This window comes from Anomaloglossus baeobatrachus, chromosome 2 (genome assembly GCF_048569485.1).
Source record: "Anomaloglossus baeobatrachus isolate aAnoBae1 chromosome 2, aAnoBae1.hap1, whole genome shotgun sequence".
Taxonomy (NCBI): domain Eukaryota; kingdom Metazoa; phylum Chordata; class Amphibia; order Anura; family Aromobatidae; genus Anomaloglossus; species Anomaloglossus baeobatrachus.
This window is the reverse complement of record NC_134354.1, coordinates 731,997,043-732,025,020: the sequence shown is the minus strand read 5'-3', so window position 1 is coordinate 732,025,020 and position 27,978 is coordinate 731,997,043. Positions and strand designations below refer to the sequence as shown.

At 45.4% G+C, this 27,978-nt stretch overlaps 1 protein-coding gene across 1 annotated transcript in view; it reads left to right on the top strand.

Annotated features, from left to right (window-relative positions):
* Nucleotides 1-417: 417 nt before the first annotated feature.
* The window catches only part of SHISA2 (shisa family member 2), a 45,898-nt gene continuing 18,337 nt past the window's right edge, over nt 418-27,978 (top strand). The window contains exon 1 of the mRNA XM_075337375.1: nt 418-1,486. Within this exon, the coding sequence (XP_075193490.1) occupies nt 1,183-1,486 (304 nt within the window). The 5' untranslated portion in view covers nt 418-1,182. The remainder of the gene's footprint in view (nt 1,487-27,978) is intronic.

Sequence of the window (27,978 nt, the reverse complement as noted above, 5' to 3'; positions counted from 1 at the left end):
CAACCCTGCCATTACTATTAGTATTAATTATTAATAATAAAAATAATAACAACAAGAATAATAATAATAATAATACATTAGAATTATGTTGTATTTTTATATTATTATTATTATTATTAACTGTTGTTATTATTTATAGTTCTGTTTTCTTACATTATTTTTCAGCATTCCACTAGTACCGGTAGTAGTAATCATTCCAATACTGCCATTACTATTAGTATTTATTATTCTATTTTGAGTTTTTACTATGTAGTGTCACAGATTTAGGACCCGGTGTGAATTTACTTTCTAGAACTCCCTGCAGTGGAATGCTGTGGCACTAGAAGCTGCAGCATGCCCTGGCAGCTGGGAAGTGGCAGCAGGGGGAGTGCACATGCACTTGAGGAGGAGGCGGAGGAGGAGAGGAGGATGGACAGGAGGATGGACAGGAGGAGGAGGAGGACGGGGCGCTCCAGCTGCCTCGGAGCCGCTCTGCCCCGCCAGTGCCCGCTGACACCTGGCCGCACTCGCACTCTGCTGTCCCTTCAGTGTCTGCTCCGGGCTCTCCTCCCCGCAGGATAGCGGCACTCTCTGCTGTCCCTTCAGTGTCTGCTCCGGGCTCTCCTCCCCGCAGGATAGCGGCACTCTGTGCTGTCCCTTCAGTGTCCGCTCCGGGCTCTCCTCTCCGCAGGATAGCGGCACTCTCTGCTGTCCCTTCAGTGTCTGCTCCGGGCTCTCCTCCCCGCAGGATAGCGGCACTCTGTGCTGTCCCCTCTGCGTCTGCTCCGGGCTCTCCTCCCCGCAGGATAGCGGCACTCTGTGCTGTCCCCTCTGCGTCTGCTCCGGGCTCTCCTCCCCGCAGGATAGCGGCACTCTGTGCTGTCCCCTCTGCGTCTGCTCCGGGCTCTCCTCCCCGCAGGATAGCGGCACTCTGTGGGCAGGATGCTGGCGGGGACGCGGCACCCTCCCGTTTGGGCAGGACACTTGGCAGCTGGGATGCGCGTCCCCTGAAGCCGCTGTACATGGTGGGCGCAGGACAGCCGCTGCAGCCGTCATCTCTCCACTGCGACATTTACTCCACACACTTTGGGAAAACTTCTTGACTCCGGGATTATTTCTTCTACTTGAAGCAGAACTGCGACAATAAAGTCTCCAGGAGTAATAGCTGGTGCCACCTGCGACTTGTCACTATCGGTGCCCGTCATGTGGGCTGAGGCTTCCCCCCTGGCACTGCTCACAGCCGCCTCCTTCCTGCTGGCAGCTGCCCGGGGGACTGGGGAGTATTGTCACGGGTGGACGGACGCGCAGGACGTGTGGAGGGACGGCTACCAGTGTCCGGAGAGGTTTGATGGGGATGATGCCACCATCTGCTGTGGGACCTGTGTACTGCGCTACTGCTGCAACAGCGCCGAGGCCAGGCTGGACCAGGGCTTGTGTAATAACGACCGGCAGCAGGGGGCGCCAGAGCACGGCAGAACCGACAAGGACAGCCCGGACTCTGCAGCAGGTAGGGGCAGGCTGGGGTGAGGGGCACCTGATGCCGCCAACATAGTCCGTGACCTCCCAATATCACAGGGCTCAGAACTAGAGACCAAGTGGGGGAAAAAACAAAATGTGTTAATGTGTGGCATATTCTGTCCTATCCATCCATCAGCAGCAGCTCTGCATCTCAGCAGTGTAGCCAGCAGATAAAGAACAATATACAATTCATAGTACAAGTATATAGAGAGCGTATATATAAATATAGTCACACAAAACCTGCAAAAGTCCCATTCACTTCCATTATATTCAGTACCTGAGTGGCGCCCATCCGAGTGTCCAACTGCTGGTTACAGGTACCGAGTCCCCCGAGCATGGTAGTGCCCACTCATCACTAGTTACTAGTACCGAGCACCTGAGCATGGTAGTGCCCACTCATCACTAGTTACAAGTACCGAGCACCTGAGCATGGTAGTGCCCGCTCATCACTAGTTACGAGTACCGAGCACCTGAGCATGGTAGTGCCCGCTCATCACTAGTTACCAGTACTGAGCACCTGAGCATGGTAGTGCCCACTCATCACTAGTTACCAGTACTGAGCACCCGAGCATGGTAGTGCCCACTCATCACTAGTTACAAGTACTGAGCACCCGAGCATGGTAGTGCCCACTCATCACTAGTTACAAGTACTGAGCACCCGAGCATGGTAGTGCCCACTCATCACTAGTTACAAGTACTGAGCACCCGAGCATGGTAGTGCCCACTCATCACTAGTTACAAGAACTGAGCACCCGAGCATGGTAGTGCCCGCTCATCACTAGTTACTAGTACTGAGCACCTGAGCATGGTAGTGCCCGCTCATCACTAGTTCCGAGTACCTAAGCATGGTAGTGCCCGCTCATCACTAGTTGTGAGTACTGAGCATCCAGGCATAGCAGTGCTCACTCAACTAACAGTGACTGTTCACCCCTATCTCTGCCTCATATAGTCCTGTGGTACAGATGCTGTCACATAGGGCTCTGTTCACACATCCTTTCAGACACTGCGTTTGTTGGTTCCGTTTTATTTATTATATTATTTAGCAATAAGAGACCCGTTACACCAGTTTTGCAATGAGAAGCAGCGGGCACCACTGGTTACTTTGGGATCTGTCTAGTGTCCAGGGTTTAGAACGGAAGAATACGTTTTGCATGCAGGACTCTGTTTTTCTTCTCTAAACTACAGACGGGGACCCCAATAACCCATGAGGTCCCGCTACTGCCAGTTGTACAACGGACACATGATCATCACTTCTGTCTCATGCACATTTTCAGCCATATTGACATTTGCATTACATTTGTTCAAACTGACCACGTCCAGTGACACCGGGTCAAAGAAGGACCTGAGCTGAAAGGTTCCTTCAAGGAAACCGCTTTTGAGGACTAGGGATGATCAGAAACGGCCAATGTCTTTCCAGGAGATTACATGTCAGTCGCCAGTCAGCTTAAGCAATAGATCATTGTACAGTTCACCTATCAAACATTGATCATCAACCTTAGGAGATGTGTGTCCACCTCTTGGGTCAGTTTCATAAAAAGACGAGTGAGGAAAATAGGTAACGACAGTGAAGACCACAGAAGACACGTCATGTCCATGTCCCTCATTGCTATCACATATCTATCGGTCTGTATTTAGAAAAAGAGAGTGGCACCTTTAAGAAATGCAGGTGTAAGTCTCCCCGATAGATAGCAGACCACCCAGATAAAGAAGAAAAACTGGAGGGAACCCCAAAAGAGTGCACCAAAGGTCATTCTTTATTTATAAGCCCAGGCTGGAGAGCTCTCACTGCCAATATGGGAACTTTTATTTCTTGAAAGAGGTTCAGATATTGGAAGTGAAACGTTGCCAGAATCAATCTATCTATCTATCCCTCTATCCATTATCTATCCCTCTATCTATCCATTATCTATCTATCTATCTATCTATCTATATCTATCTATCTATCTATCTATCCCTCTATCTATCCATTATCTATCTATCTATCTATATCTATCTATCTATCTATCTATCCCTCTATCTATCTATCTATCCATTATCTATCTATCTATCCATTATCTATCTATCTATCTATCCATTATCTATCTATCTATCTATCCATTATCTATCTATCTATCTATATCTATCTATCTATCCCTCTATCTATCTATACCTCTATCTATCTATCCCTCTATCTATCTATCTATCTATCTATCTATCCCTCTATCTATCTATCTATCCCTCTATCTATCTATCCCTCTATCTATCTATCTATCTATCTATCTATCCCTCTATCTATCTATCTATCCCTCTATCTATCTATCCCTCTATCTATCTATCTATCTATCTATCTATCCCTCTATCTATCTATCTATACCTCTATCTATCTATACCTCTATCTATCTATCCCTCTATCTATCTATCTGTCTATCTATCTATCCCTCTATCTATCTATCTATCTATCCCTCTATCTATCTATCCCTCTATCTATCTATCCCTCTATCTATCTATCCCTCTATCTATCTATCTATCTATCTATCTATCAAATCAAATCAAATCAAATAAGCTTTATTGGCAGGACCAAATACAAATTAGTTTTGCCAAAGCAAGTGTACATTAGGGGCTGGGGCTGTGGGGATGGTGGGTGGGGACTGTAGGAAGGATGGATGGGGCTCATCCAGGGTGGGGACTGTGGGGGCACTTCTAGGATGGGGGCTATGGAAGTCCATGGCTTATGATGGGGCATATCCACGGTGGGACTGTGGTAACGGTGGATGGGACATATCCAGGGTGGGGATTGGGGGGCCACATCTGGGATGGGGGGCTATGGAAGTCCATGACTTATCATAGTTCTCTTTCTCGAAGTCTATGGCATTCGCTCACATACCGCGCTGCTATCTCCACTGCGCTCTCTTCTTCCCCCAGCAGGATATATATTTTCTCTTCCTCCTTCATGGAGCTGAAATCCGGGAAGAGATGGGAGAGTCTCCTGAAGTGAGTGTCCCTCACTGCTGAGTACTTGGTGCAGTGTAGCAGGAAGTGGGTTTCATCCTCCACGGCCTCCAGGTCACAGTGTTGGCACAGTCTGTCCTCCCTGGGCTTGTAGCTCTGCTTGTGACGTCCGGATTCGATGGCTAGACTGTGGGCACTGAGTCTATATCGGCTCAGGGTCCTGCGGTCTCTGGGGTCCGGGATTTTCTCCAGATACGGGGCCAGTCTGTAGTCTCTCTGTAGTCTCTGGTACGTGGTCAGTTTCTGTGAGGTGTTGATGTCGGTCCTCCTATCTATCTATCTATCTATCTATCTATCTATCTATCTATCTATCCCTCTATCTATCTATCCCTCTATCTATCTATCTATCCCTCTATCTATCTATCCCTCTATCTATCTATCTATCCCTCTATCTATCTATCCCTCTATCTATCTATCCCTCTATCTATCTATCCCTCTATCTATCTATCCCTCTATCTATCTATCTATCTATCTATCTATCTATCTATCTATCTATCTATCTATCCCTCTATCTATCTATCTATCTATCTATCCCTCTATCTATCCCTCTATCTATCTATCTCTCAATCTATCCCTCTATCTATCCCTCTATCTATCCCTCTATCTATCCCTCTATCTATCCCTCTATCTATCTATCTATCTATCTATCTATCCATTATCTATCTATCCCTCTATCTATCCATTATCTATCTATCCCTCTATCAAATCAAATCAAATAAGCTTTATTGGCAGGACCAAATACAAATTAGTTTTGCCAAAGCAAGTGTACATTAGGGGCTGGGGCTGTGGGGACTGTAGGAAGGATGGATGGGGCACTTCTAGGATGGGGGCTATGGAAGTCCATGGCTTATGATGGGGCATATCCAGGGTGGGGATTGGGGGGGCCATCTATCTATCCCTCTATCTATCCCTCTATCTATCCCTCTATCTATCCCTCTATCTATCTATCTATCCCTCTATCCTATCTATCTATCCCTCTATCTATCTATCTATCTATCCCTCTATCTATATATCCCTCTATCCTATCTATCTATCCCTCTATCTATCTATCTATCTATCTATCTATCCCTCTATCTATCTATCTATCTATCTATCTATCTATCTATCTATCTATCTATCTATCTATCTATCTATCTATCCCTCTATCCTATCTATCTATCCCTCTATCTATCTATCTATCTATCTATCTATCTATCTATCTATCTATCTATCTATCTATCTATCTATCTATCTATCTATCTATCCCTCTATCCTATCTATCTATCCCTCTATCTATCTATCCCTCTATCTATCTATCCCTCTATCTATCTATCCCTCTATCTATCCCTCTATCTATCTATCCCTCTATCCTATCTATCTATCTATCTATCTATCTATCCCTCTATCTATCTATCTATCTATCTATCTATCTATCTATCTATCTATCTATCTATCTATCTATCTATCTATCTATCTATCTATCTATCCCTCTATCCTATCTATCTATCTATCTATCTATCTATCCCTCTATCTATCTATCCCTCTATCTATCCCTCTATCTATCTATCCCTCTATCTATCTATCTATCTATCTATCTATCCCTCTATCAAATCAAATCAAATAAGCTTTATTGGCAGGACCAAATACAAATTAGTTTTGCCAAAGCAAGTGTACATTAGGGACTGGGGCTGTGGGGACTGTAGGAAGGATGGATGGGGCACATCCAGGGTGGGGACTGTGGGGGCACTCCTAGGATGGGGGCTATGGAAGTCCATGGCTTATGATGGGGCATATCCAGGGTGGGGATTGGGGGGGCCATCTATCTATCCCTCTATCTATCCCTCTATCTATCTATCTATCCCTCTATCTATCTATCTATCTATCTATCTATCTATCTATCTATCTATCCCTCTATCTATATATCCCTCTATCCTATCTATCTATCCCTCTATCTATCTATCTATCTATCTATCCCTCTATCTATCTATCTATCTATCTATCCCTCTATCTATCTATCTATCTATCTATCTATCTATCTATCTATCTATCTATCTATCTATCTATCCCTCTATCCTATCTATCTATCCCTCTATCCTATCTATCTATCCCTCTATCCTATCTATCTATCCCTCTATCTATCTATCTATCTATCTATCTATCTCTATCTATCTATCCCTCTATCTATCTATCCCTCTATCTATCTATCCCTTTATCCTATCTATCCCTCTATCCTATCTATCTATCCCTCTATCTATCTATCCCTCTATCCTATCTATCCCTCTATCCTATCTATCTATCCCTCTATCTATCTATCCCTCTATCCTATCTATCCCTCTATCCTATCTATCTATCCCTCTATCTATCTATCTATCTATCCCTCTATCAAATCAAATCAAATAAGCTTTATTGGCAGGACCAAATACAAATTAGTTTTGCCAAAGCAAGTGTACATTAGGGGCTGGGGCTGTGGGGATGGTGGGTGGGGACTGTAGGAAGGATGGATGGGGCACATCCAGGGTGGGGACTGTGGGGGCACTCCTAGGATGGGGGCTATGGAAGTCCATGGCTTATGATGGGGCATATCCAGGGTGGGGATTGGGGGGGCCACATCTGGGATGGGGGGCTATGGAAGTCCATGACTTATCATAGTTTTCTTTCTCGAAGTCTATGACATTCGCTCACATCACTATCTATCTATCCATTATCTATGTATCCATTATCTATCTATCTCATATCTCTCACTCTCTTATAAATCCTGTAGCTATTTCACTTATATTATAATGTTGGCTCCTTTTATTTCGACTTGTACTTATCCCTTCTCATCCCTTTGAATGCACTATGCTGTCCAAAACATTATTAGAATTGTACTGATAGGGTGCTCAGTTCATTTGAAGCCAGAGTAAAACAGAGCTGGGCAGCACAGTGGCTCAGTGGTTAGCACTGTATGATGGCTCAGTGGTTAGCACTATACGGTGTCTCAGTGGTTTGCACTATATGGTGATTCAGTGCTTAGCTCTGTACGTAGGCTGTGATAGCACTGTATGGTGTCTCAGTGGTTAGCACTGTACAACAACTTAGTGGTTAGCACTGTATGGTGTCTCAGTGGTTAGCACTATACAGTGGCTCAGTGGTTAGCACTGTATGGGGGCTCAGTGATTTGTACTTTATGGTGTCTCAGTGATTTGCACTATATAGTGGCTCACTAATTAGTACTGTATGGTGGCTCGGTGGTTAGCACTATATGATGCCTTGGTTGTTAGCACTGTATGGTGTCTCAATGGTTAGCACTGTACGGTGTCTCAGTGGTTATTATTATTATTATTATTATTATTATTTTTAATTATAGCTCCATTTATTCCATGGCGCTTTACATGTGAAAGGGTATACATAATAGGGACAAGTACAATAATCATAAACAATACAAGGCACAGACTGGTACAGGAGGAGAGAGGTCCCTGCCCGCGAGGGCTCACAGTCTACAAGGGATGGGTGAGGATACAGTAGGTGAGGGTACAGATGGTCGTGCGGTGCTTTATCAGGCTGAGGGTTACGGCAGGTTGTAGGCTTGTCGGAGGAGGTGGGTCTTCAGGTTCCTCTTGAAGCTTAGCACTGTAGTGGTTAGCACCGTATAGTGTCTCAGTGGTTAACACTGTACGGTGACTCAGTGGTTAGCACTGTATGGTGTCTTAGTGGTTAGCACTGTACGGTGAATCAGTGGTTAGCACTGTACAGTGAATCAGTAGTTAGCACTGTATGGTGTCTCAGTGGTTAACACTGTACAGTGGCTCAGTGGTTAGCACTGTATGGTGGCTCAGTGGTTAGCACTGTATGGTGGCTCAGTGGTTAGCACAGTGTGGTGGCTCAGTGGTTAGCACTGTATGGTGGCTCAGTGGTGAGCACTCTACGGTGGTTCAGTGATTAGCATTATACACTGGCTTAGTGGTTAGAAATGTAGGGTGCCTCAGTTGTTAGCACCGTATGGTGGCTCAGTGATTAGCACTGTTGCTTTACAGCGCTGGGGTCCTGGGTTCAAATCCCACCAAAGATGACATCTGTAAGGAGTTTGTATGTTCTCCCCGTGTTTGTGTGGGTTTCCCCCGGGTTCTCCGCTTTCCTCCCACACTCCAAAGACATAATGATGGGGAATGTGAGCCCCAATGGGACAGGGATGATCATGTCTGTAAAGTGCTATGGAATTAATGGTGTTTTGTAAGAAATTATAATAAATAAATAAAAAGAATCCTTAATAGTCTCCTGAAGAAGGGCCGTCTATGGACTGACGGGTGGCCCGTGCCAGGACGGGGCTGTGCCCCACCTCGGTGCCCCTTGCTTCCATTCTGTAGATTATCCTTACTCCTGGTGAAATGTGTGAATATTAGCGATGCTCGGAGTTCAGCGCTCAGAATGTGTTTCAAAGGTGTCAGTGTATTCATGTATTATACATGAGAGTGGTAGAAAACTGGCAGATTTTTCCACTTCTTAATACATAAAGCATTTCTCCTGGGTATTCCAAGATCAATACGTGAGCGGAGCGATGGAGTGTGATGGCGGAGGCTGGAGGGAAGTTTGGGGACTGAGATTTGATGAAAATATTTTCTGGGTATTGAAGGGACGTGCCGCAGCCGGCGTGGCTGGATGTGACTTGGACGCTGTTACTCGCGGCGCTTCTTCTTGGGTGTCAGGCGCATGGACGCTGTCCGGGAACTGTCAGGACACAATTGTCCTCCATCTGCTCCGGCAAAGGAGTAACGGTGATGACTTCCCAAATACTCCAGACATTGTGGAGGATGGTAGGAATTAATGTCTCATTAGAATTGATGATGACCGATATGATTGTGAAACATTAACCCATAAATGACCAAATCGTCATGGTTGACACGCAACGCTTTTATTATAGCGCTACATTCTCCGCTCTCCTTTGAGAACACATTTGAAGGGCTTTTCTCATCAAGATCCATATTAAAGCACACCAGTCACCAGGATTTTCCTATATAACCTAAAGCCAGTGCTATACTGGCACTATCAGGCTGATATACCATATCTGATATACCATATGACTATACCACATCAATCTAAGGAAGGGGGGGAGGGGAGGAAAAAATCCAGCACCGAAGTAAAATTTCCTATTTATTCCAGCAATTTAAAACATGGATACATGTGCAATTACGCCTTACGCGTTTCGGAGAGACAAAAAAAAGGTTGTTGCCTATGAATAAGGAGCTTTTTTGTCTCTGCGAAACGCGTAAGTTGTAATTGCACATGTTTTAAATTGCTGGAATAAATAGGAAATTTTACATCGGTGCTGGATTTTTCCTCCCCTCCCCCCTTCCTTGGATTGAAGTTGCACGTGTGGATGCCAAACCATTGGATCCGAGCACTGGACTAGGAGCTGCTGAGCAACACATGGAGTGGTGAGCTAAACAATTACTTTATTACTTGATTCTATACATACCTTTAGTTGTCAGCTAGGATGTATAGGTTTTGAAACTCAAGCAAGTAAACTTTGTAAAATTAAGTTTTTTTGATTAGCAGCAGCTAATAGCTGGGGTGGATTTTGATAGTGATTTCCACCCACCTGCCTGTCCGTCCTCCCCCTATCTGTTATTTATGCAAATTCCATTATAGAGGTGTTTTACTAATAATTGTGGCTATAAATCATGGTGGCTAGAAGGACCTGTGCTGACATCATGCTCATGTGACCAGTATGGGGGGGGCCTCAGCCAACATAGCTGATACCAGTAAGCAACAATTTCTGTTGGCTGAGACCTCGCCCCTTCTCGTCACATAGGTATGAAGTCAGCACAGGTCCTTCTAGCCACCATGATTTATAGCCGCAACCTTCTATAATGGAATTAACATAAATAATAGATAGTGGGAGGAGAGACAGGCAGGGGGGCGGGAATCACTATCAAAACCCACCCCAGCTATTACATGCTCTGCAGCTGCTGCCAATCAAAAAGCTGTACATTTTACAAGCTTTACTTGCTTGTGTTTCAAAAACTATACATTCTAGCTAACAATTAAAGATATATATATATATATATATATATATATATATATATATATATATATATATATATATCTCTACAGTACAGACCAAAAGTTTGGACACACCTTCAATGAGTTTTCTTTATTTTCATGACTTTGAAAATTGTAGATTCACATTGAAGGCATCAAAGCTATGAATTAAAACATGTGGAATGAAATACTTAAAAAAGTGTGAAACAACTGAAAATATGTCTTATATTCTAGGTTCTTCAAAGTAGCCACCTTTTGCTTTCATTATTACTTTGCACACTCTTGGCATTCTCTTGATGAGCTTCAAGAGGAGGTAGTCACCAGAAATGGTCTTCCAACAGTCTTGAAGGAGTTCCCAGATATGCTTAGCACTTGTTGGCCCTTTTGCCTTCACTCTGCGGTCCAGCTCACCCCACACCATCTCGATTGGGTTCAGGTCTGGTGACTGTGGAGGCCAGGTCATCTGGCGTAGCACCCCATCACTCTCCTTTTTAGTCAAATAGCCCTTACACAGCCTGGAGGTCTGTTTGGGGTCATTCTCCTGTTGAAAAATAAATGATGGTCCAACTAAACGCAAACCGGATGGAATAGCACGCCGCTGCAAGATGCTGTGGTAGCCATGCTGGTTCTGTATGCTTTCAATTTTGAAAAAATGCCCAACAGTGTCACCAGCAAAGCCCCCCCACACCGTCACACCTCCTCCTCCATGCTTCATGGTGGGAACCAGGCATGTAGAGTCCATCTGTTCACCTTTTCTACAAAGACACGGTGGTTGGATCCAAAGATCTCAAATTTGGACTCATCAGACCAAAGCACAGATTTCCACTGGTCTAATGTCCATTCCTTGTGTTCTTTAGCCCAAACAAGTCTCTTCTGCTTGTTGCCTGTCCTTAGCAGTGGTTTCCTAGCAGCTATTTTACCATGAAGGCCTACTGCACAAAGTCTCCTCTTAATAGTTGTTCTAGAGATGAAAAGGTGTGTACAAACCTTTGGTCTGTACTGTGTATATATATATATAATCAGCCTGATAGTGCCAGTATAGCACTGACTTTAGGTTATATAGGGAAATCCTGGTGATTGGTTCCCTTTAAAGAACATGGAAGACCTCCCTTTATAAGAAGGAGGGAGAAACTGATGTAAGAGCTGCTCCCAGCCTCTCGGACATGGCTTGACGTGGTCTCCAATTTTCCACTTAAGCAAGGGAAAACTTTTACAGATAACATAAAAATGTCTGTGTGTCAAACTCTTATCATTATCTCATAAAGACAAGCCATAATCTTATACCCTACTGAGATCTGGACATCGTAGAAGGGGTCCCCCCGCTTTATGACATTGATGTGCCTAATGTACTTAAGGGTGCTTTACATGAGACGATCTATCGTGCGATAGATCGTCGGGGTCACGATTTTTGTGACGCACATCCGGCATCGCTTGAGACGTCGGGCTGTGTGACACCTCCGAGCGACGCAGTATCACTCACAAATCGTGAGTCGTGTACTCGTCGCTCGGTTTCATAATCTCGTTTAATTAAAATGGCGCCGGTTGCTCATCGTTCCCGGGGTAGCACACGCCGCTCCGTGTGACACCCCGGGAACGATGTTCAGCAGCTTACCTGCGTCCCGCGGCACCCGCCGGCTATGCGGAAGGAAGTAGGTGGGTGGGATGTTTACGTCCCGTTCATCTCCGCCCCTCCGCTTCTATTGGCCGGCTGCCGTGTGACGTCGCTGTGACGCCGAACGTCCCTCCCACTTCAGGAAGTGGACGTTCGTCGCCCACAGCGAGGTCGTCCGGAAGGTAAGTGCGTGTGATGGGGGTTAAACGAGTTTGTGCACCACGGGCAGCGAATTGCCCGAGACGCAAAAACGACGGGGGTGGATACGATGGATTGTGAAATCGCACAATCGGTCGTCCCGTGTAAAGCAGGCTTAACTTTGAAAATTCACGTCAGAATGCATGTTAAAGCAAGCACTTCTGCCTGCACAATATCCAGTCAGCAAATTAATAACTGCTCTGTATTGATACTTAAACTGTAGTTTTGCCTGCCCCCGAGGAGCAATCGGTCCTAGGCAGGGTCTCTTGTGTTTCTTCTTGCCTGGGTGCCAGGATCAGTTTTGTCGGCACCGTTGCTACCTGGCTGCTGGGATTACTCCATCTCCAGCTCTCTGATATGTCAGTGTCATTTATAAAAATAGATTGCAGATTTTAAGACACAAAATCTTTATTCAACCAAAACCCGTCTGTAAACCTGGCTGTAGACATAATAACGTGTCCTTATGACCTCAGTAAACATTTAGAGCCTGTGCACACTGTGCATTTTTTGATGCGTTTTTTTGTTGTTTATTTTTTTGAGAAATCTGGACCAATATTTGCATGTCTATCATAAAGACAGGAAAGTCTATGAGATTTCTGAAGTGCTGTGCACATGTTGCTTTTTTTACCTTGCAGGTTTTGGTGCAGAAAAAAAACTGCAGCATATCAATTGTTGGGGTATTTTTTCCTGTGTATTTTAGTCCTTCCAGCCATTGACTTCACTAAAAAATGCATGGGGAAAAAAACTGCACTAAAACCGCATGTCTTTTTTGGTGGATTTTTCTGCCAGAAGGTGCAGATGTGATGCAAAAAAATGCACAAAATCTGGAGTGTGTGCACATAGCCTTAGAAAATAGAGCCACAGATATGTTTTTTTTTATTTTTTTTTAACTGGAAACACCATTGTTCTCATGAATTGGTTTTCTTTTATTCCTATGCCTCTCCAGTCCTAAAATATGACCCCTTCTTCCCTGTATGTAAATTTAGTTTTTTAAAGGGAATCTGTCAGCAGGTTTTTGCTACCTCATCTGAGAGCAGAATAATGTAGGCAAAGAGATCCTGAATCCAATGGTATATTACTTAGATTACTGGCTGCAGCCGTTCTGATACAATCAGAGCTTTTAGATTTAGCCATGTAGTAGAGCTGAGAGAGCTGCCCCCGCCCACACCAGGCTCTCTATAGAGATTGTACATTGACAGTGAGGTGTCAAATCAGAGGAGAGGGCGGCTTTGTAGTCTATGCAATGAGAAGTCCTGCTGCTAAAACAAACATAGCAAATAAACAACAGATCGGACCATGACAAGACAGGCATCCCTGAATTCTCAGTATTAACCCTTACAGCATGCTGTCTTCAGATTACATAGCAAAAACCTGCTGACAGATTCCCTTTAAGTCCAATGGGCATGATCCTCAACACTTCTCTACAGATGGATTTTTGAGCACCACGCTCAGTTGGCTGAAATGGTTAGATTTATACAAAAGGAAGAAGGGAGTCATATCTTAGAAATGGAGAGGTGCAAGAACCAAAGATAAACAACGTTAGATTCAGAATAACAGATGAAATATTACATATTTAGGACAAGTGACCACTCTTTTTTTAAAAGTATATTTCTTTGCATTTTCTCTATCCATAGGGGATAGTTTCTGATTACTGGGGATACCCACGATCCAAGAACGAGGCGCTGTCCTCAGTATCTCCAATAGACCATGAAGAGCGCGGTGGTACGCATAATTGGCCATCACTCAGTTTAAATAGGACACAGATTGGTGAGGGTCCCACACATAAGACCCCCAGGGATCAGTGAGGTATAAGCTGTCCCCTAAAATAGGTGATAACTTGCTAAAATGGCAATAAACCTGTGAGTGAGCTACTGTTTAAACAGATATCAAATCTTTTTTTCTTAGAACCCATGTGTTTCTTAGAACCCCTCAGCTATACCTAAAAAGTACAAATCAGTTAATAAGTGGCTGTTTCCTTTTGTCAGTGGGTAGTATGACCCCTGACATAGCTCAGTTGGTGCGGGGGCACACAATCATCAGACATAGGGTTACACAAAGTAGTTACGGTAATTTAGTTATTTATTTTTTCCAGAAGGAATAAGGCTGAGTTCACATGTCCTGTAGTCATCCAACATCACGGATGTCTAAGGGGCGCGCTCACACATCCGGCTTTTCGCCAGTTTGACGGATGCGGCGCTTGCCAGTACATTATGATACAGTACAGTGGCAGCGCCGCAACTTCCGGGTCACATGCTCCGGTCACATGACAGCATGTGACTGGCGCTTGTTGCGCTGCCACTGTACTGTATACACTGTACTGGCGTGCGCCGCATCCGTCAAACTGGCGAAAAGCCGGATGTATGAGCGCGCCCTTAGAGATCCATTTGGAAAAAAAGTTCTGCAAACACAACTTTTTTGTCCGTTGTTAAATAATGGATGTTGGCCGGATCTGTTTTTAACATGTGGAGTCTACAGACAACGGATCTGTTAACTGGTTGCTATTTATCTTCCATTTGTAACGGATCTGTTGAAGGGAACCTGTCACTAGATTTTGGTCTTCTACACTAAAACTAGCATCTTAAGCAGCGCCTCTGCTGCATTCTATAAAGGAGCACATTACCCCCGATCCCTCTGTAGATGCCACAAATACCTTTAGAAAATCTCCCACCCTGTCTGTAAATTGCCCGGTTCGGTCCGATAGGCGTCCTAATCTGCGCCTCCTGTCCCTCCTTTCGCCGTCCTCTTGTGCTGATTGACGTGGATGACGCCTTGGACGCCATCCACGTAGGCAGGTAAAATCTCACGTCTCTGCAGACATATTCCCGGCTCGCGCAGGCGCACTTTGCTTTGCCCTTTTGCAGGCAGAAGCAATAACATAGGTGCGCTTGCGCAAACCAGCAAGTTCTCTGCGCAGGTGCGAGATTTCGCCCGGCGATGTGGATGAAGCGGATGACATCATCCATATCGCCAGGCAAAATCTGGCACCTGTGCCAGTTCGTGCAGGCGCACCTATGTTGTCGGCTGTGCCTGCAATAGAGCAGAGCAATGTTTGCCTGTGCAAGCCGGGAATATATCTGCGCAGATGCACGATTTTGCCTGCCTATGTGGATGGTCCCTGAGGTGTCAGCCATGTCAATCAGCAAAAGAGGACGATAAAAGGAGGGACAGGAGGCGCAGATTAGGAAGCCCATCTGAAGCCCACCGGACCAGACAATTTACATACAGGGCGGGAGATTTTTATAAAGCTATTTGTGTGGTCTACAGGGGGGGGGGGGGTCAGGTGGTATCGTGCACCTTATGGAGTGCAGCACAGACGCTGCTTAAGGTGCTAGTTTTAGTTTAAAAGGCTAAAATCTCGTGACAGGATCAATTTAACAGATCCATTACAAATACAATTACAACAGATGGCTAAGTAGATCCGTAAACAGATCCGTTGTCCATAGATTCTCATGTTAAAAAAAAAGAAAACAGATCCGGCAGAAATCAGTTTCCCAACGGATCCGATCTAATGGATGACCACAGGACATGTAAACATAGCCTAACAGAGTAATGCCACAGTACACAGATGTACAAAAAAAGTTTGATATTTCATAGAGTATATGAGCATTTTCTAAAGCGATGAAGCCTCGAGAACGTGCCGCTCAGTAGTGGCTTCTGTGTGCCACCGCCCAAGCACCTTCGATAGTCTTGTACTGTACAAATGCTTATTAGAAAAATCAACACTACAAACTGGAGAATGTAAGGAATGTGTTTGATGAATTGCTGGGATTATGACAGTATTTCCCGGGCACACCATTCTGCCAGCCAGCAGTTTGCACATTTTTTTCTTTCTCCTAACCTCTATGAAGGGGATGTAGATGTTGAAGAACGAGAGGATTATCATAGCAATTAGTGTGGCCGTTTCAAGCAGTCATCCTCTCGCTCATTTTTCTGAATTACGGTCTCTAATTAGGTCATTCACATAATATTCATAATCACTAATCATCAATTATCGTTATACAAGTTGTTAGTTATAGTTTAATGACTGATTGACACCTCAGAGTCGCAGGATGGTATACACCAGGGATTCTCAACTCCAGTCCTCAAGACCCACCAACAGATCATGTTTTTAGGTTTTCCTCAATCAGATTTTCAGGATTTCCTTAATGTTGCACAGGTTGTGGAATTATTCTCTGTCTAATATTGAGGGGAAACCTGAAAACATGATCTGTTGGTGGGTCCTGAGGACTGTAGTTGAGAATCCCTGGTATACACGGACACATGATCCTTCTGGAGGACATCGGTGCAGGGTAATTTGCAGTACGTCATAAAAGTAAAGGCTGCTTTACACGGTATGACCGATTGTGCAATTTCACAATCGATTGTACCCGCCCCCGTCCTTTTTGCGTCACGGGCAAATCGCTGCCCGTGGCGGACAAAGTCGGTAACCCCCCGTCACACGTACTTACCTCCCGTCCGACCTCGCTGTGGGCGGCGAACGTCCACTTCCTGGAGTGGGAGGGACGTTCGGCGTCACAGCGACGTTACACGGCCGTAAACATCCCGCCCACCTCCTTCCTTCCACATAGCCGGTGAGAGCCGCGGGTCGCAGGTAAGCGATGTTCATCGTTCCCGGGGTGTCACACGGAGCGGCGTGTGCTAACCCGGGAACGATGAACAATTAAATTAAACGATATTACGAAACCTAGCGACCAGTACACGACTCACGATTTGTGAGCGATACTGCGTCGCTAGGAGGTGTCACACAGGCCGGCATCGCAAGCGATGCCGGATGTGCGTCACAAAAACCGTAACCCCGACGATCTATCGCACGATAGATCTTCTGGTGTAATGCAGCCTTAACAGTGCGAGAAATCTGTTCAATCTACCCGTTAATCCCTTTATGTTGTAGGTGTCACTTATGCATAGGTCTTGGCCAAACCATTTTAAAGCCGAACACTTATTTAGCCTACAATTACTCTTCCTGACACCCCCGTACACCTGCATATTTCTTTGTAAATTGGAAAAGAGGAGTAAGCTACTGCCAGAAACAACTTTCTCTCGTAAGAGTAGAGGATCGGACATGCTGTAATTCAATAAGCCCAATGATTTTTCCCCAAAAAACTGTCCCGCTAGGTATGGAGAAGTACCAAGCGCACGGCAAAAAGGAAGGGAAACCCTGTGTCTAGGGAGAGGAAAGATGGTGACCCCTGACCCAACCTACTGCTGGTCCTTGGGTTCGCTCACCACCCTATATAGGTTCCTCACCTATGCGCTGAGCAGGATACCTGACCCTAAGTATCCATAGTGCTAAATAGATAACGGATGGGATGAGCTCTTCGTCAACCCCACTAAACAACTATAGAAGACACAAGGGGGACATGGGGAAAAGCATTAACAACTTATCATTAGATGACTCAAGTAGAAGTTCAGCAGAGCTTTCAGCAACGATACCAGAGAGGTGTACAAACCACCTGCTTGCAACCTCGGCTTGAAGGAACTGAAAATATCACCAGAACCAGTCCAAAGGAAGAAAGAGGTATTTAAACACCAAGGGAATACTGACAATCAACAGCTGGGTAGATGTTGAGCACCTGCTGGGTTCAAAAGGGAGAGAGATGAATCCACCAGGAAAGCTACCTATACTAATGAATACTGACAGCAGAAACAATGGAAAGTCAGGGAGCATTCTGTGCAGCCAGAGGCTGTGACCTTCTATGGCCAGAAACTACATGACTGTCTAGCACACGTGACACACCCGGGACAAAAACTTGCCGAATTAACATCATTTGAACACAAAATACTCATTAGTTGGTCAGCCAATTTAGCCAAAATCGGTAGATTTAGCAATTGTTAACCTAAGTATTAGAGATGTACAAAAGATTTACACTACCCTGGACCAGTGTCCACTTCTGTATTCTTTGGCGGCAAAACCAGGACAGTTCAAACTTTCTCAACTTTCACTTGACTGCTGGCAACTCGGGCGCCTCTAGTTATTACTAAAAGCTTCTGTGAAGTCAAAGCATGCCGACACCACATTCATCACAGTTATTGAAAAGACGCCTGGATTCCGGCATTGGAGTGTCGGGCGAGGAAATCCACACTGCCCTGGTCCAGCTGCTGAGGATGATCAAAGTGAACGCCGGTCCACAGTAGCACAAATTTAGAAATTACAACTAAATATTAAACATCTCAAACAAGGCGGTGACAAACTATATAACTTATGAGGCTATATTCACATCACGTTTAGAGAGTTTGTTCAGTGTATGTGATTGGACCCATATAATCCCTATTGATGTGTGCCGCCCTTGTGCCAGCAGCCGACGCTGCTTGGGTCCGAGCCTTCAGGGGTGGTAACTCGAGGGTCTCCGGACCCGGGGGTCTCGCGGACACGCCGAATAAAAAGGGGGACGTAGATGTACGGGCTAGGTCGTAATAACTTCGTGACACCACCCACGGTATGTGGTGAGGTGGGACACCACCGCTGCTGTTACGGGGCACCCGGAGGAGATGTTGTGCAGCAAGTTGTTAACCCCTTCATGGGTAGGGATGGTGGCCCCGGGACCCGGTGGCTCGGAGCAGGGGATGGCAACCGCAGGGGATGTTGGTGTACTCACTGTTAAGTAAAACACACAAGTCTCTGGTAAACCAAGGTGATGGTGGCCAGTCGCGTTCAGGTCCCTCACCCGGCTGGTGGTCTCTATCCTTTTCCTGCACTGCTTTGTGTAAGGTGGACTTTCCTAGTGTGAAACTCAGGAGTCCGCTCCCGGCTAGATGTGGCCTAAGGAGCCGTGCCCGCAGACGCTGACCCGTGGGATCTATGGGCCCTGGCGGAGACCTCTTATCCCTAATCGGTGGGCTGTTGTCTTCTATGAGGGACTTTGAGTGGGACAGGACCTCTAGTCCTGGCCTCAATCGGTTAATTAACCAGCTCCAATTAGTTCTGGTCCTGTCTGCAGGGTCCGAGTACCCCCCTTTGTGCTCCGGTTTCCGGGTCAGTTCCCCGTGTCGGTACCGGTGGGCTACAACCCTGTCCTGGTCCACCTCGGTTCTGCCGAGCCGTCTTCCCGTCTCCTGCTGACGGAGACCACCGTCTGCCTCCTAGCCAATGGCACCAGGGCTCCTACCCTGGTACCGTTCAACTTGAACTCTCCTGCTGGAGCTACACTTAGCTCCAGCCCACACTCCTCTCCAAACTGAACTCTCAAGCTTTACTGTCTGTTTTCCCGCCCCGGGCTGTCTAGACCCCTGGGTGGGCGTGTGCCAACCGCCTGGTCACGCCCACTGGTGTGTCAGTCTTTCCCTAAGGGGGGGTGACTAGGGTTTTCTGGTTGGCTGTGTGTTTCCTAGTGAGGGAAGGTGTTATGCAGGGGCCTATCTGTGACTACCTGGTTTTGCCAGGGCGTCACAGATGTCCAAAGACTGGACCGTTAGCATCTGCCCAACAAGTATATATTCCTGATTCACTTTTCCACACTTTTGGTTAGACCAAAAAAATGAGTATCATACCTTTTTTTTCATGCATGAGACATATGGATAACATGTCTCTGCATGTTCAAAGTCTTCCAAATCTCAAGTTCTGATGTATTTGTGAATATATCCATTCTACGCTACGGCTTTGAGTGCTGACTGACAAAAAAAAAAAACAGACAGCACTAGGACACATCAAGAAGGTCTTGGGTATTCTCATTACAAATAAGCTGAGCAGCAGCACTCAATGTCAGGCAGCAGCTGCAAAAGCAAACAAGATTTTAGGGTGTATAAAAAGAGATTAGATCCTGGGATCCGAACGTATTGTTACCCCTCTATAAATCACTTGTAAGGCCACATCTGGAATATGGGATCCAGTTTTGGGCTGCACATTTTAAAAAGGACATTCAGAAGTTACAGTCCCTCCCATATGATGAGAGGTTGGAAAAGTTGGATTTGTTTAGCTTAGAAAAAAGACGTCTCAGAGGAGATCTCATTTATATGTATAAATACATGTGTGGTCAATATAAAGGACTGGCACATGACTTATTCCTTCCAAAGACAATACTAAGGACCAGGGGGCACTCACTGCGAGTGGAAGAAAAGCGATTCCGGCAGCTAAATAGGAAAGGGTTCTTTACAGTTAGAGCAGTCAGACTGTAGAATGCCGACCACAAGAGGTAGTAGGAATGAAAGAAACACGGTCTGATGGAGCGCTATGGAGGCCACGGGGAAGTAAAAGTTCAATGTCTTTTATTAATTCACATAAACCACAACGCGTTTCAATATAGTCCAATATCTTCGTCAGATGGATCCATCTGACGAAGATATTGGACTATATCGAAACGCGTTGTGGTTTATGTGAATTAATAAAAGACATTGAACTTTTACTTCCCCGTGGCCTCCATAGCGCTCCATCAGACCGTGTTTCTTTCATTCCTACAATCTCTTCCCCTCTGGGGACACACGGCAGGAGCTGCTTGGACGGAGGTAGTACTCGCAATCAGGAACACTGATCTTCAGTGACTCCTCCAGACCAGCCGCATGGGGCTTTCCTGGATTAACTCTTCGGCTGCAGGAGACCTGCCTGGCACAGCAGCACATGTGGCTTATCTCCTGGAAGGATCTCCTGGACTCAGTCCCTGACAGTGCAGGTTTAGGCTATGTGCGCACACTGCGTTTTTTTGACGCTGCGTTTTTGTGCGTTTTTGGCCGCTAAAACCGCACAAAAACGCACCCACGGTAAAAAAGCGGCAAAAAACGCACGCGTTTTGCCGCGATTTGGTGCATTTTTTTGCTGCGTTTTTGCTCACTGCGTCTTTATGCGTTTTTTATCAGTGAACAAAAAAAAAAAGGTCTGATGTCATTTCCTTCATCAATGTGTTCTTCATTCTCCACTAGTGTATGCAGAAGAGCAGACAGCTGCAGAACTACAAGGCTCAGCATACTCCATCCAATAGTGTATGCAGGAGAGCAGACAGCAGCTGCAGAACTACAAGGCTCAGCATGCTCCATCCAGGACTGTATGCTTGAGGGAGAGTCAGGGGGAGCAGACCTACAAGGCTCAGCATCCTCCATCCAATAGTGTATGCAGGAGTGCAGACAGCAGCTGTCGAACTACAAGGCTCAGCATCCTCCTTCCAGGACTGTATGCAGGATTTCTTTGCCCCCCCCAAACAAAAAAAATGACGTGGGCTTCGCCATATTTTTGTATGCTAGCCGGGTACAGCAGGCAGGTACGGGCTGCCCCCAACCCCCAGCTGCCTATTTGTACCCGGCTGGGAACCAAAAATATAGGGAAGCCCTTTTTTTTAAATTATTTCATGAATTTCATGAAATAATTAAAAAAAAAAAAATGACGTGAGCTTCGCCCAATTTTTGAGTCCAGCCGGGTACAACTAGGCAGCTGGGGATTGGAATCCACAGTGCAGGGTGCCCATGCTTTCTGGGCACCCCCGCTGTGAATTGCAGTCCCGCAGCCACCCCAGAAAATGGCGCTTTCATAGAAGCGCCATCTTCTGGCGCTGTATCCAACTCTTCCGGCTGCCCTGAAGCCGGGTGGCTAGCTGGGTAATAATGGGGTTAGGGCTAGCTGTATATTATCAGCTAGCCCTAAGCCCGAAATTCATGGTGTCACGCCAATATTAGACATGGCCACCATGAATTTCTAGTAAAGATAAAAAATAAACACAACACAGAAAAATATTTTTATTAGAAATAAAACACAACACAATTAGTGACTCCATCTTTATTGAAATAAAGAACCCCCCCTCCGCAGTAATCCTGGGTCAGGGTCCCGCGCCGTCCAATCCGGATCCAATATCATCTGATCGGTTTGCCGGAAGGCAAAGCGATCAGATGATGTGTCAGGATCAAGTGCCTGAATCCCATCACACATCAGCTGATTGTATAAAAGCCAATTATACAATCAGCAGATGCATCGGTGCAAAAAAAAATAAAAAAAATAATACTCACTTATGTGCTGATTACCGGCAGCTCCTGCAGCGATGGGGCGGGAGTCTGATCCCGTCCGATTGCTGCAGCAGCTGCCGGTAATCAGGGATGAAGTCTCCTGACTCATCCGCTGATACCGGCCGGGCGCCCGCGTCACCGCGATACTTACGATCACCTGATGCGTCAGGTGACTGCATCAGGTGATCCATCGCCAGGTCCTGCATCCTGCAGGCATACGTACCCGGGGAGACTGCACACACCCGGAGCGGCGATACCGTGAGAGGAGATGGGAGCGGGCATGGCACCGGGACCCTGCAGACAGGTGAGTATAACTTTTTTTTTTTTTTCTACTGTTAACTTTTGTTTTCGCAGCCGCTTCCACCTCCTGCCCGTACATGACGCCACACAGCAGCATACATGCACAGGACGGGAGGTGGAAGCGGCGGTGACGGTACCGGGAGGATTCACGCTTCTGTGTTTACTGACAGAAGGAATCCTCTTCCTGTACATGTCACTTTACTACCCACCTCCTGCGTTTATAGCTGCGTTTTTGGTCTTAGAAACGCACTAAAACGCACCAAAACGCAGCTATTTGCGTTTCTCATTGCGTCTTTCAACATCCCATTGAACTCAATGGATGAAAAGCGCAGTGAAAAACGCGGGAATAATTGACATGCTGCGTTTTTGTGGCACCACAAAAACGCAGCTGAAAAAAAACAGATGTGTGCGGACAGCAAAAATTAAAACTCATAGACTTTGCTGGGGAAGCAAAGTCCTGCAGTTTTGAGGCCAAAAACGCACCCGAAAAACGCGCAAAAACGCCGCGAAAAACGCACTGTGCGCACATAGCCTTATACAAACTTAGGCTATGTGCACACGGTGCGTTTTTCGCGGCGTTTTTGTGCGTTTTTCGGGTGCGTTTTTGGCCTCAAAACTGCATGACTTTGCTTCCCCAGCAAAGTCTATGAGTTTTCATTTTTGCTGTCCCCACACAGCGTTTTTTTTCAGCTGCGTTTTTGTGGTGACCACAAAAACGCAGCATGTCAATTATTCCCGCGTTTTTCACTGCGCTTTTCATTCATTGAGTTCAATGGGATGTTGAAAGACGCAATGAGAAACGCAAATAGCTGCGTTTTGGTGCGTTTTGGTGCGTTTCTAAGACCAAAAACGCAGCTATAAACGCAGGAGGTGGGTAGTAAAGTGACGTGTACAGGAAGAGGATTCCTTCTGTCAGTATAGACAGAAGCGTGAATCCTCCCGGTACCGTCACCGTCGCTTCCACCTCCCGTCCTGTGCATGTCAGCTGCCGTGCGGCGCCATGTACAGGCAGGAGATGGAAGCGGCTGCGAAAACAAAAGTTAACAGTAGAAAAAAAAAAAAAAGTTATACTCACCTGTCTGCAGACTCCCGGTGCCATGCCCGCTCCCAGCTCCTCTCACGGTATCGCCGCTCCGGCTGTGTGCAGACGGCCGGGAAACCTCCGGCTCCAATGGATGCAGGACCTGGCGATGGATCACCTGATGCAGTCACCTGACGCATCAGGTGATCGTAAGTATCGCGATGACGCGGGCGCCCGGCCGGTATCAGCGGATGCGTCAGGAGACTTCATCCCTGATAACCGGCAGCTGCTGCAGCGATCGGACAGGATCAGACTCCCGCCCCATCGCTGCAGGAGCTGCCGGTATTCAGCACATAAGTGAGTATTATTATTTTTTTTTTTTTTTTGCGCTGATGCATCAGCTGATTGTATAAAAGTCGTTTATACAATCAGCTGCTGTGTCATGTGATTCAGGCACTTGATCCTGACACATCATCTGATCGCTTTGCCTTCCAGCAAACCGATCAGATGATATTGGATCCAGATTGGACGGCGCGGGACCCTGACCCAGGATTACTGCGGAGGGGGGCTTCTTTATTTCAATAAAGATGGAGTCACTAATTGTGTTGTGTTTTATTTCTAATAAAAATATTTTTCTGTGTGTTGTGTTTTTTTTTTATCTTTACTAGAAATTCATGGTGGCCATGTCTAATATTGGCGTGACACCATGAATTTCGGGCTTAGGGCTAGCTGATAATATACAGCTAACCCTAACTCCATTATTACCCGGCTAGCCACCCGTCACCAGGGCAGCCGGAAGAGTTGGATACAGCGCCAGAAGATGGCGCTTCTATGAAAGCGCCATTTTCTGGGGTGGCTGCGGGACTGCAATTCACAGCGGGGGTGCCCAGAAAGCATGGGCACCCTGCACTGTGGATTCCAATCCCCAGCTGCCTAGTTGTACCCGGCTGGACTCAAAAATTGGGCGAAGCCCACGTCATTTTTTTTTTAAATTATTTCATGAAATTCATGAAATAATTTAAAAAAAAAAAGGGCTTCCCTATATTTTTGGTTCCCAGCTGGGTACAAATAGGCAGCTGGGGGTTGGGGGCAGCCCGTACCTGCCTGCTGTACCCGGCTAGCATACAAAAATATGGCGAAGCCCATGTCATTTTTTTTTTGGGGGGGGCAAAGAAATCCTGCATACAGTCCTGGAAGGAGGATGCTGAGCCTTGTAGTTCGACAGCTGCTGTCTGCTCTCCTGCATACACTATTGGATGGAGGATGCTGAGCCTTGTAGTTCGACAGCTGCTGTCTGCTCTCCTGCATACACTATTGGATCGAGGATGCTGAGACTTGTAGTTCTGCAGCTGTCTGCTCTTCTGCATATGCTGAGCCTTGTAGTTCGACAGCTGCTGTCTGCTCTCCTGCATACACTATTGGATCGAGGATGCTGAGACTTGTAGTTCTGCAGCTGTCTGCTCTTCTGCATACACTAGTGGAGAATGAAGAACACATTGAAGAAGGAAATGACATCAGACCTTTTTTTTTTTTGTTCACTGATAAAAACGCATAAAGACGCAGTGAGCAAAAACGCAGCAAAACGCAGCAAAAAAACGCACCAAATCGCGGCAAAACGCGTGCGTTTTTTGCCGCGTTTTTTCGACGCAGGTGCGTTTTTGTGCGTTTTTCACGGTCAAAAACGCACAAAAACGCAGCGTCAAAAAAACGCAGCGTGTGCACATAGCCTTATCACGTCTTTTACCAGGGTTGTGCAGGGTCTGCACAACCTTATCAGGTGAGCAAATTTCATTCAATTGTTCTCACCGCTTACACTGTGACCCTACACATGCGCTCCTTGTTTTTCATTTTATCTACCACAAGAGGTAGTAATGGCAGATATTATAACAGCTTTTAAAAAAAAGGGCTGGATGATTTCCTCAGTACACAACATTGTTGGTTATAAATGATTTAGTGACAAAATGTTTAATTGGTGGAGAAAGGTTGAACTAGATGGACCTAGGTCTTTTTTCAACCTATGTAACTATGGATATCTGGAGTTGGATGAATAGGACATGCCTTGAGACTACAGTTGTGGATCCATTTATAAAACAGATGTGTGTATGGATCAATGAAATTCTGTAGGTTTGTGTGCTGTCTCGAAAAAAACAGAGAAAACACGTATGTTGTGAATGCAGCCTTATAGGAAACTGAAAGGGTCAATTATCCAGAAGTCCTCACGACCTAGGGATTGTATCTCATCCGTCGTTTCCTATAAGCTCCTAACGACTAAATAAAAGACTTGAATCTTTATCTCCAACAACAAAAAAAGAGGTTTCAACGTTTTTGACAAGTGCCTTCACCTTGCCCCATAGACAGTGTAGAGTACTGAAATTTATCTCATGGAGAAGTTTGGAAACTTAGATCAACGAAGAAGTGGAAGTCCAGCACCGAAATAAGGAATAACGTTTGGAACACCATTCTAAGTCTGAACTGGGTGCAAAAATCTAAAAAAACCATCACTATGGGGAGATAAGGTATGCACACCAGTGACTATGTAAGGGGAATACATGAAATAGCAGAAACTGCTGTGTGAATACTGACTTGAAAAATCCAATAGCTATATGTAAGAGTGAAAATGTGAAAAATGGAATCTGCATTACTGCCATGAACATATGAATAGATTCATATGTTCATGGCAGTAATGCAGATTCCATTTTTCACATTTTCACTTTTACATATAGCTATTGGATTTTTCAAGTCAGTATTCACACAGCAGTTTCTGCTATTTCATGTATTCCCCTTACATAGTCACTGGTGTGCATACCCTATCTCCCCACAGCACCAAAATAAAACTCTTGTCTTTATTTCAAATTATTAAAACATGGTGAAGTTAAAAAGGTACAATGACACCTGATGTGTTTCGGACAGGGTCCTTAATCATAGGCTTATGAACTGAAACGAGTCAGGTGCCATTGTACTTTTTAATTTCACCTTGTTTTAACTATTTGAAATAAAGACAAGAGTTTTATTTTGGTGCTGGCATTCATCTTCTTAGTTTCTTCTACTCCGTTGACGCCAGCCACGTGGATCCATGCATCTTCCTTTCAACATAGCTTCCTATGGGCACCATGGCATGAACTACAGGTGCATCTCAATAAATTAGAATATCATCAAAAAGTTAATTTATTTCAGTAATTCAATACAAAAAAGGGAAACACATATATTATATAGTCATATACACAGAGTGATCTATTTCTATATATTATATAGTCATTACACACAGAGATCTATTCCTATATATTATATAGAGTCATTACACACAGAGTGATCGATTTCTATATATTATATAGTCATTACACACAGAGATCTATTCCTATATATTATATAGAGTCATTACACACAGAGTGATCTATTTCAAGTGTTTATTTCTGTTAATGTTGATGATTATGGCTTACAGCCAATGAAAACCCAAAAGTCATTATCTCAGAAAATTAGTATATTATATAAGACAAACTGAAAAAATGATTTTACACTCAGAAATGTTGGCGCCTACTGAAAAGTCTGTACAGTAAATGCCTTAATACTTGGTCTGTGGCTCCTTTTGCATGAATTACTGCATCAATGTGGCGTGGCATGGAGGCGATCAGCCTGTGGCACTGCTGAGGTGTTATGGAAGCCCAGGTTGTTTTGATAGCAGCCTTCAGCTCGTCTGCATTGTTGGGTTTGTTGTCTCTCATCTTCCTCTTGACAATAGGTCAGGCGAGTTTACTGGCCAATCAAGCACAGTGATACTGTCGTTAGTAAACCAGGTATTGGTACTTTTGGCAGTGTGGACAGGTGCCAAGTCCTGCTGGAAAATGAAATTTCCATCTCCACAAAGCTTGTCGGCAGAGGGAAGCATGAAGTGCTCTAAAATTTCCTGGTAGATGGCCACTCTGACTTTGGTCTTCATAAAACACAGTGGACCTACACCAGCAGATGACATGGCTCCCCAAACATCACTGATTGTGGAAACTTCACACTAGACCTCAAGCAGCTTGGATTGTGGCCTCTCCACTCTTCCTCCAGACTCTGGGACCGCGATCTCCAAATTAAATTTACTTTCATCTGAAAACAACACCTTGGACCTCTGAGCAACAGTCCAGTTCTTTTTCTCCTTGGCCCAGGTAAGACACTTTTGTCGTTGTCTCTTGGTCATGAGTGGCTTGATACAAGGAATGAGACACTTGTAGCCCATGTCCTGGATACGTCTCTGTGGTGGCTCTTGAAGCACTGACTCCAGCAGCAGTCCACTCCTTATGAATCTCCCCCAAATTTTTGAATGGCCTTTTCTTAATTATATCAAGGCTGCGGTTATCCCTGTTGCTTGTGCACCTTTTTCTACCACACTTTTTTCTTCCACTCAACTCTCCATTAATATGCTTGGATAAAGCACTCTGTGAACAGCCAGCTTCTTTAGCAA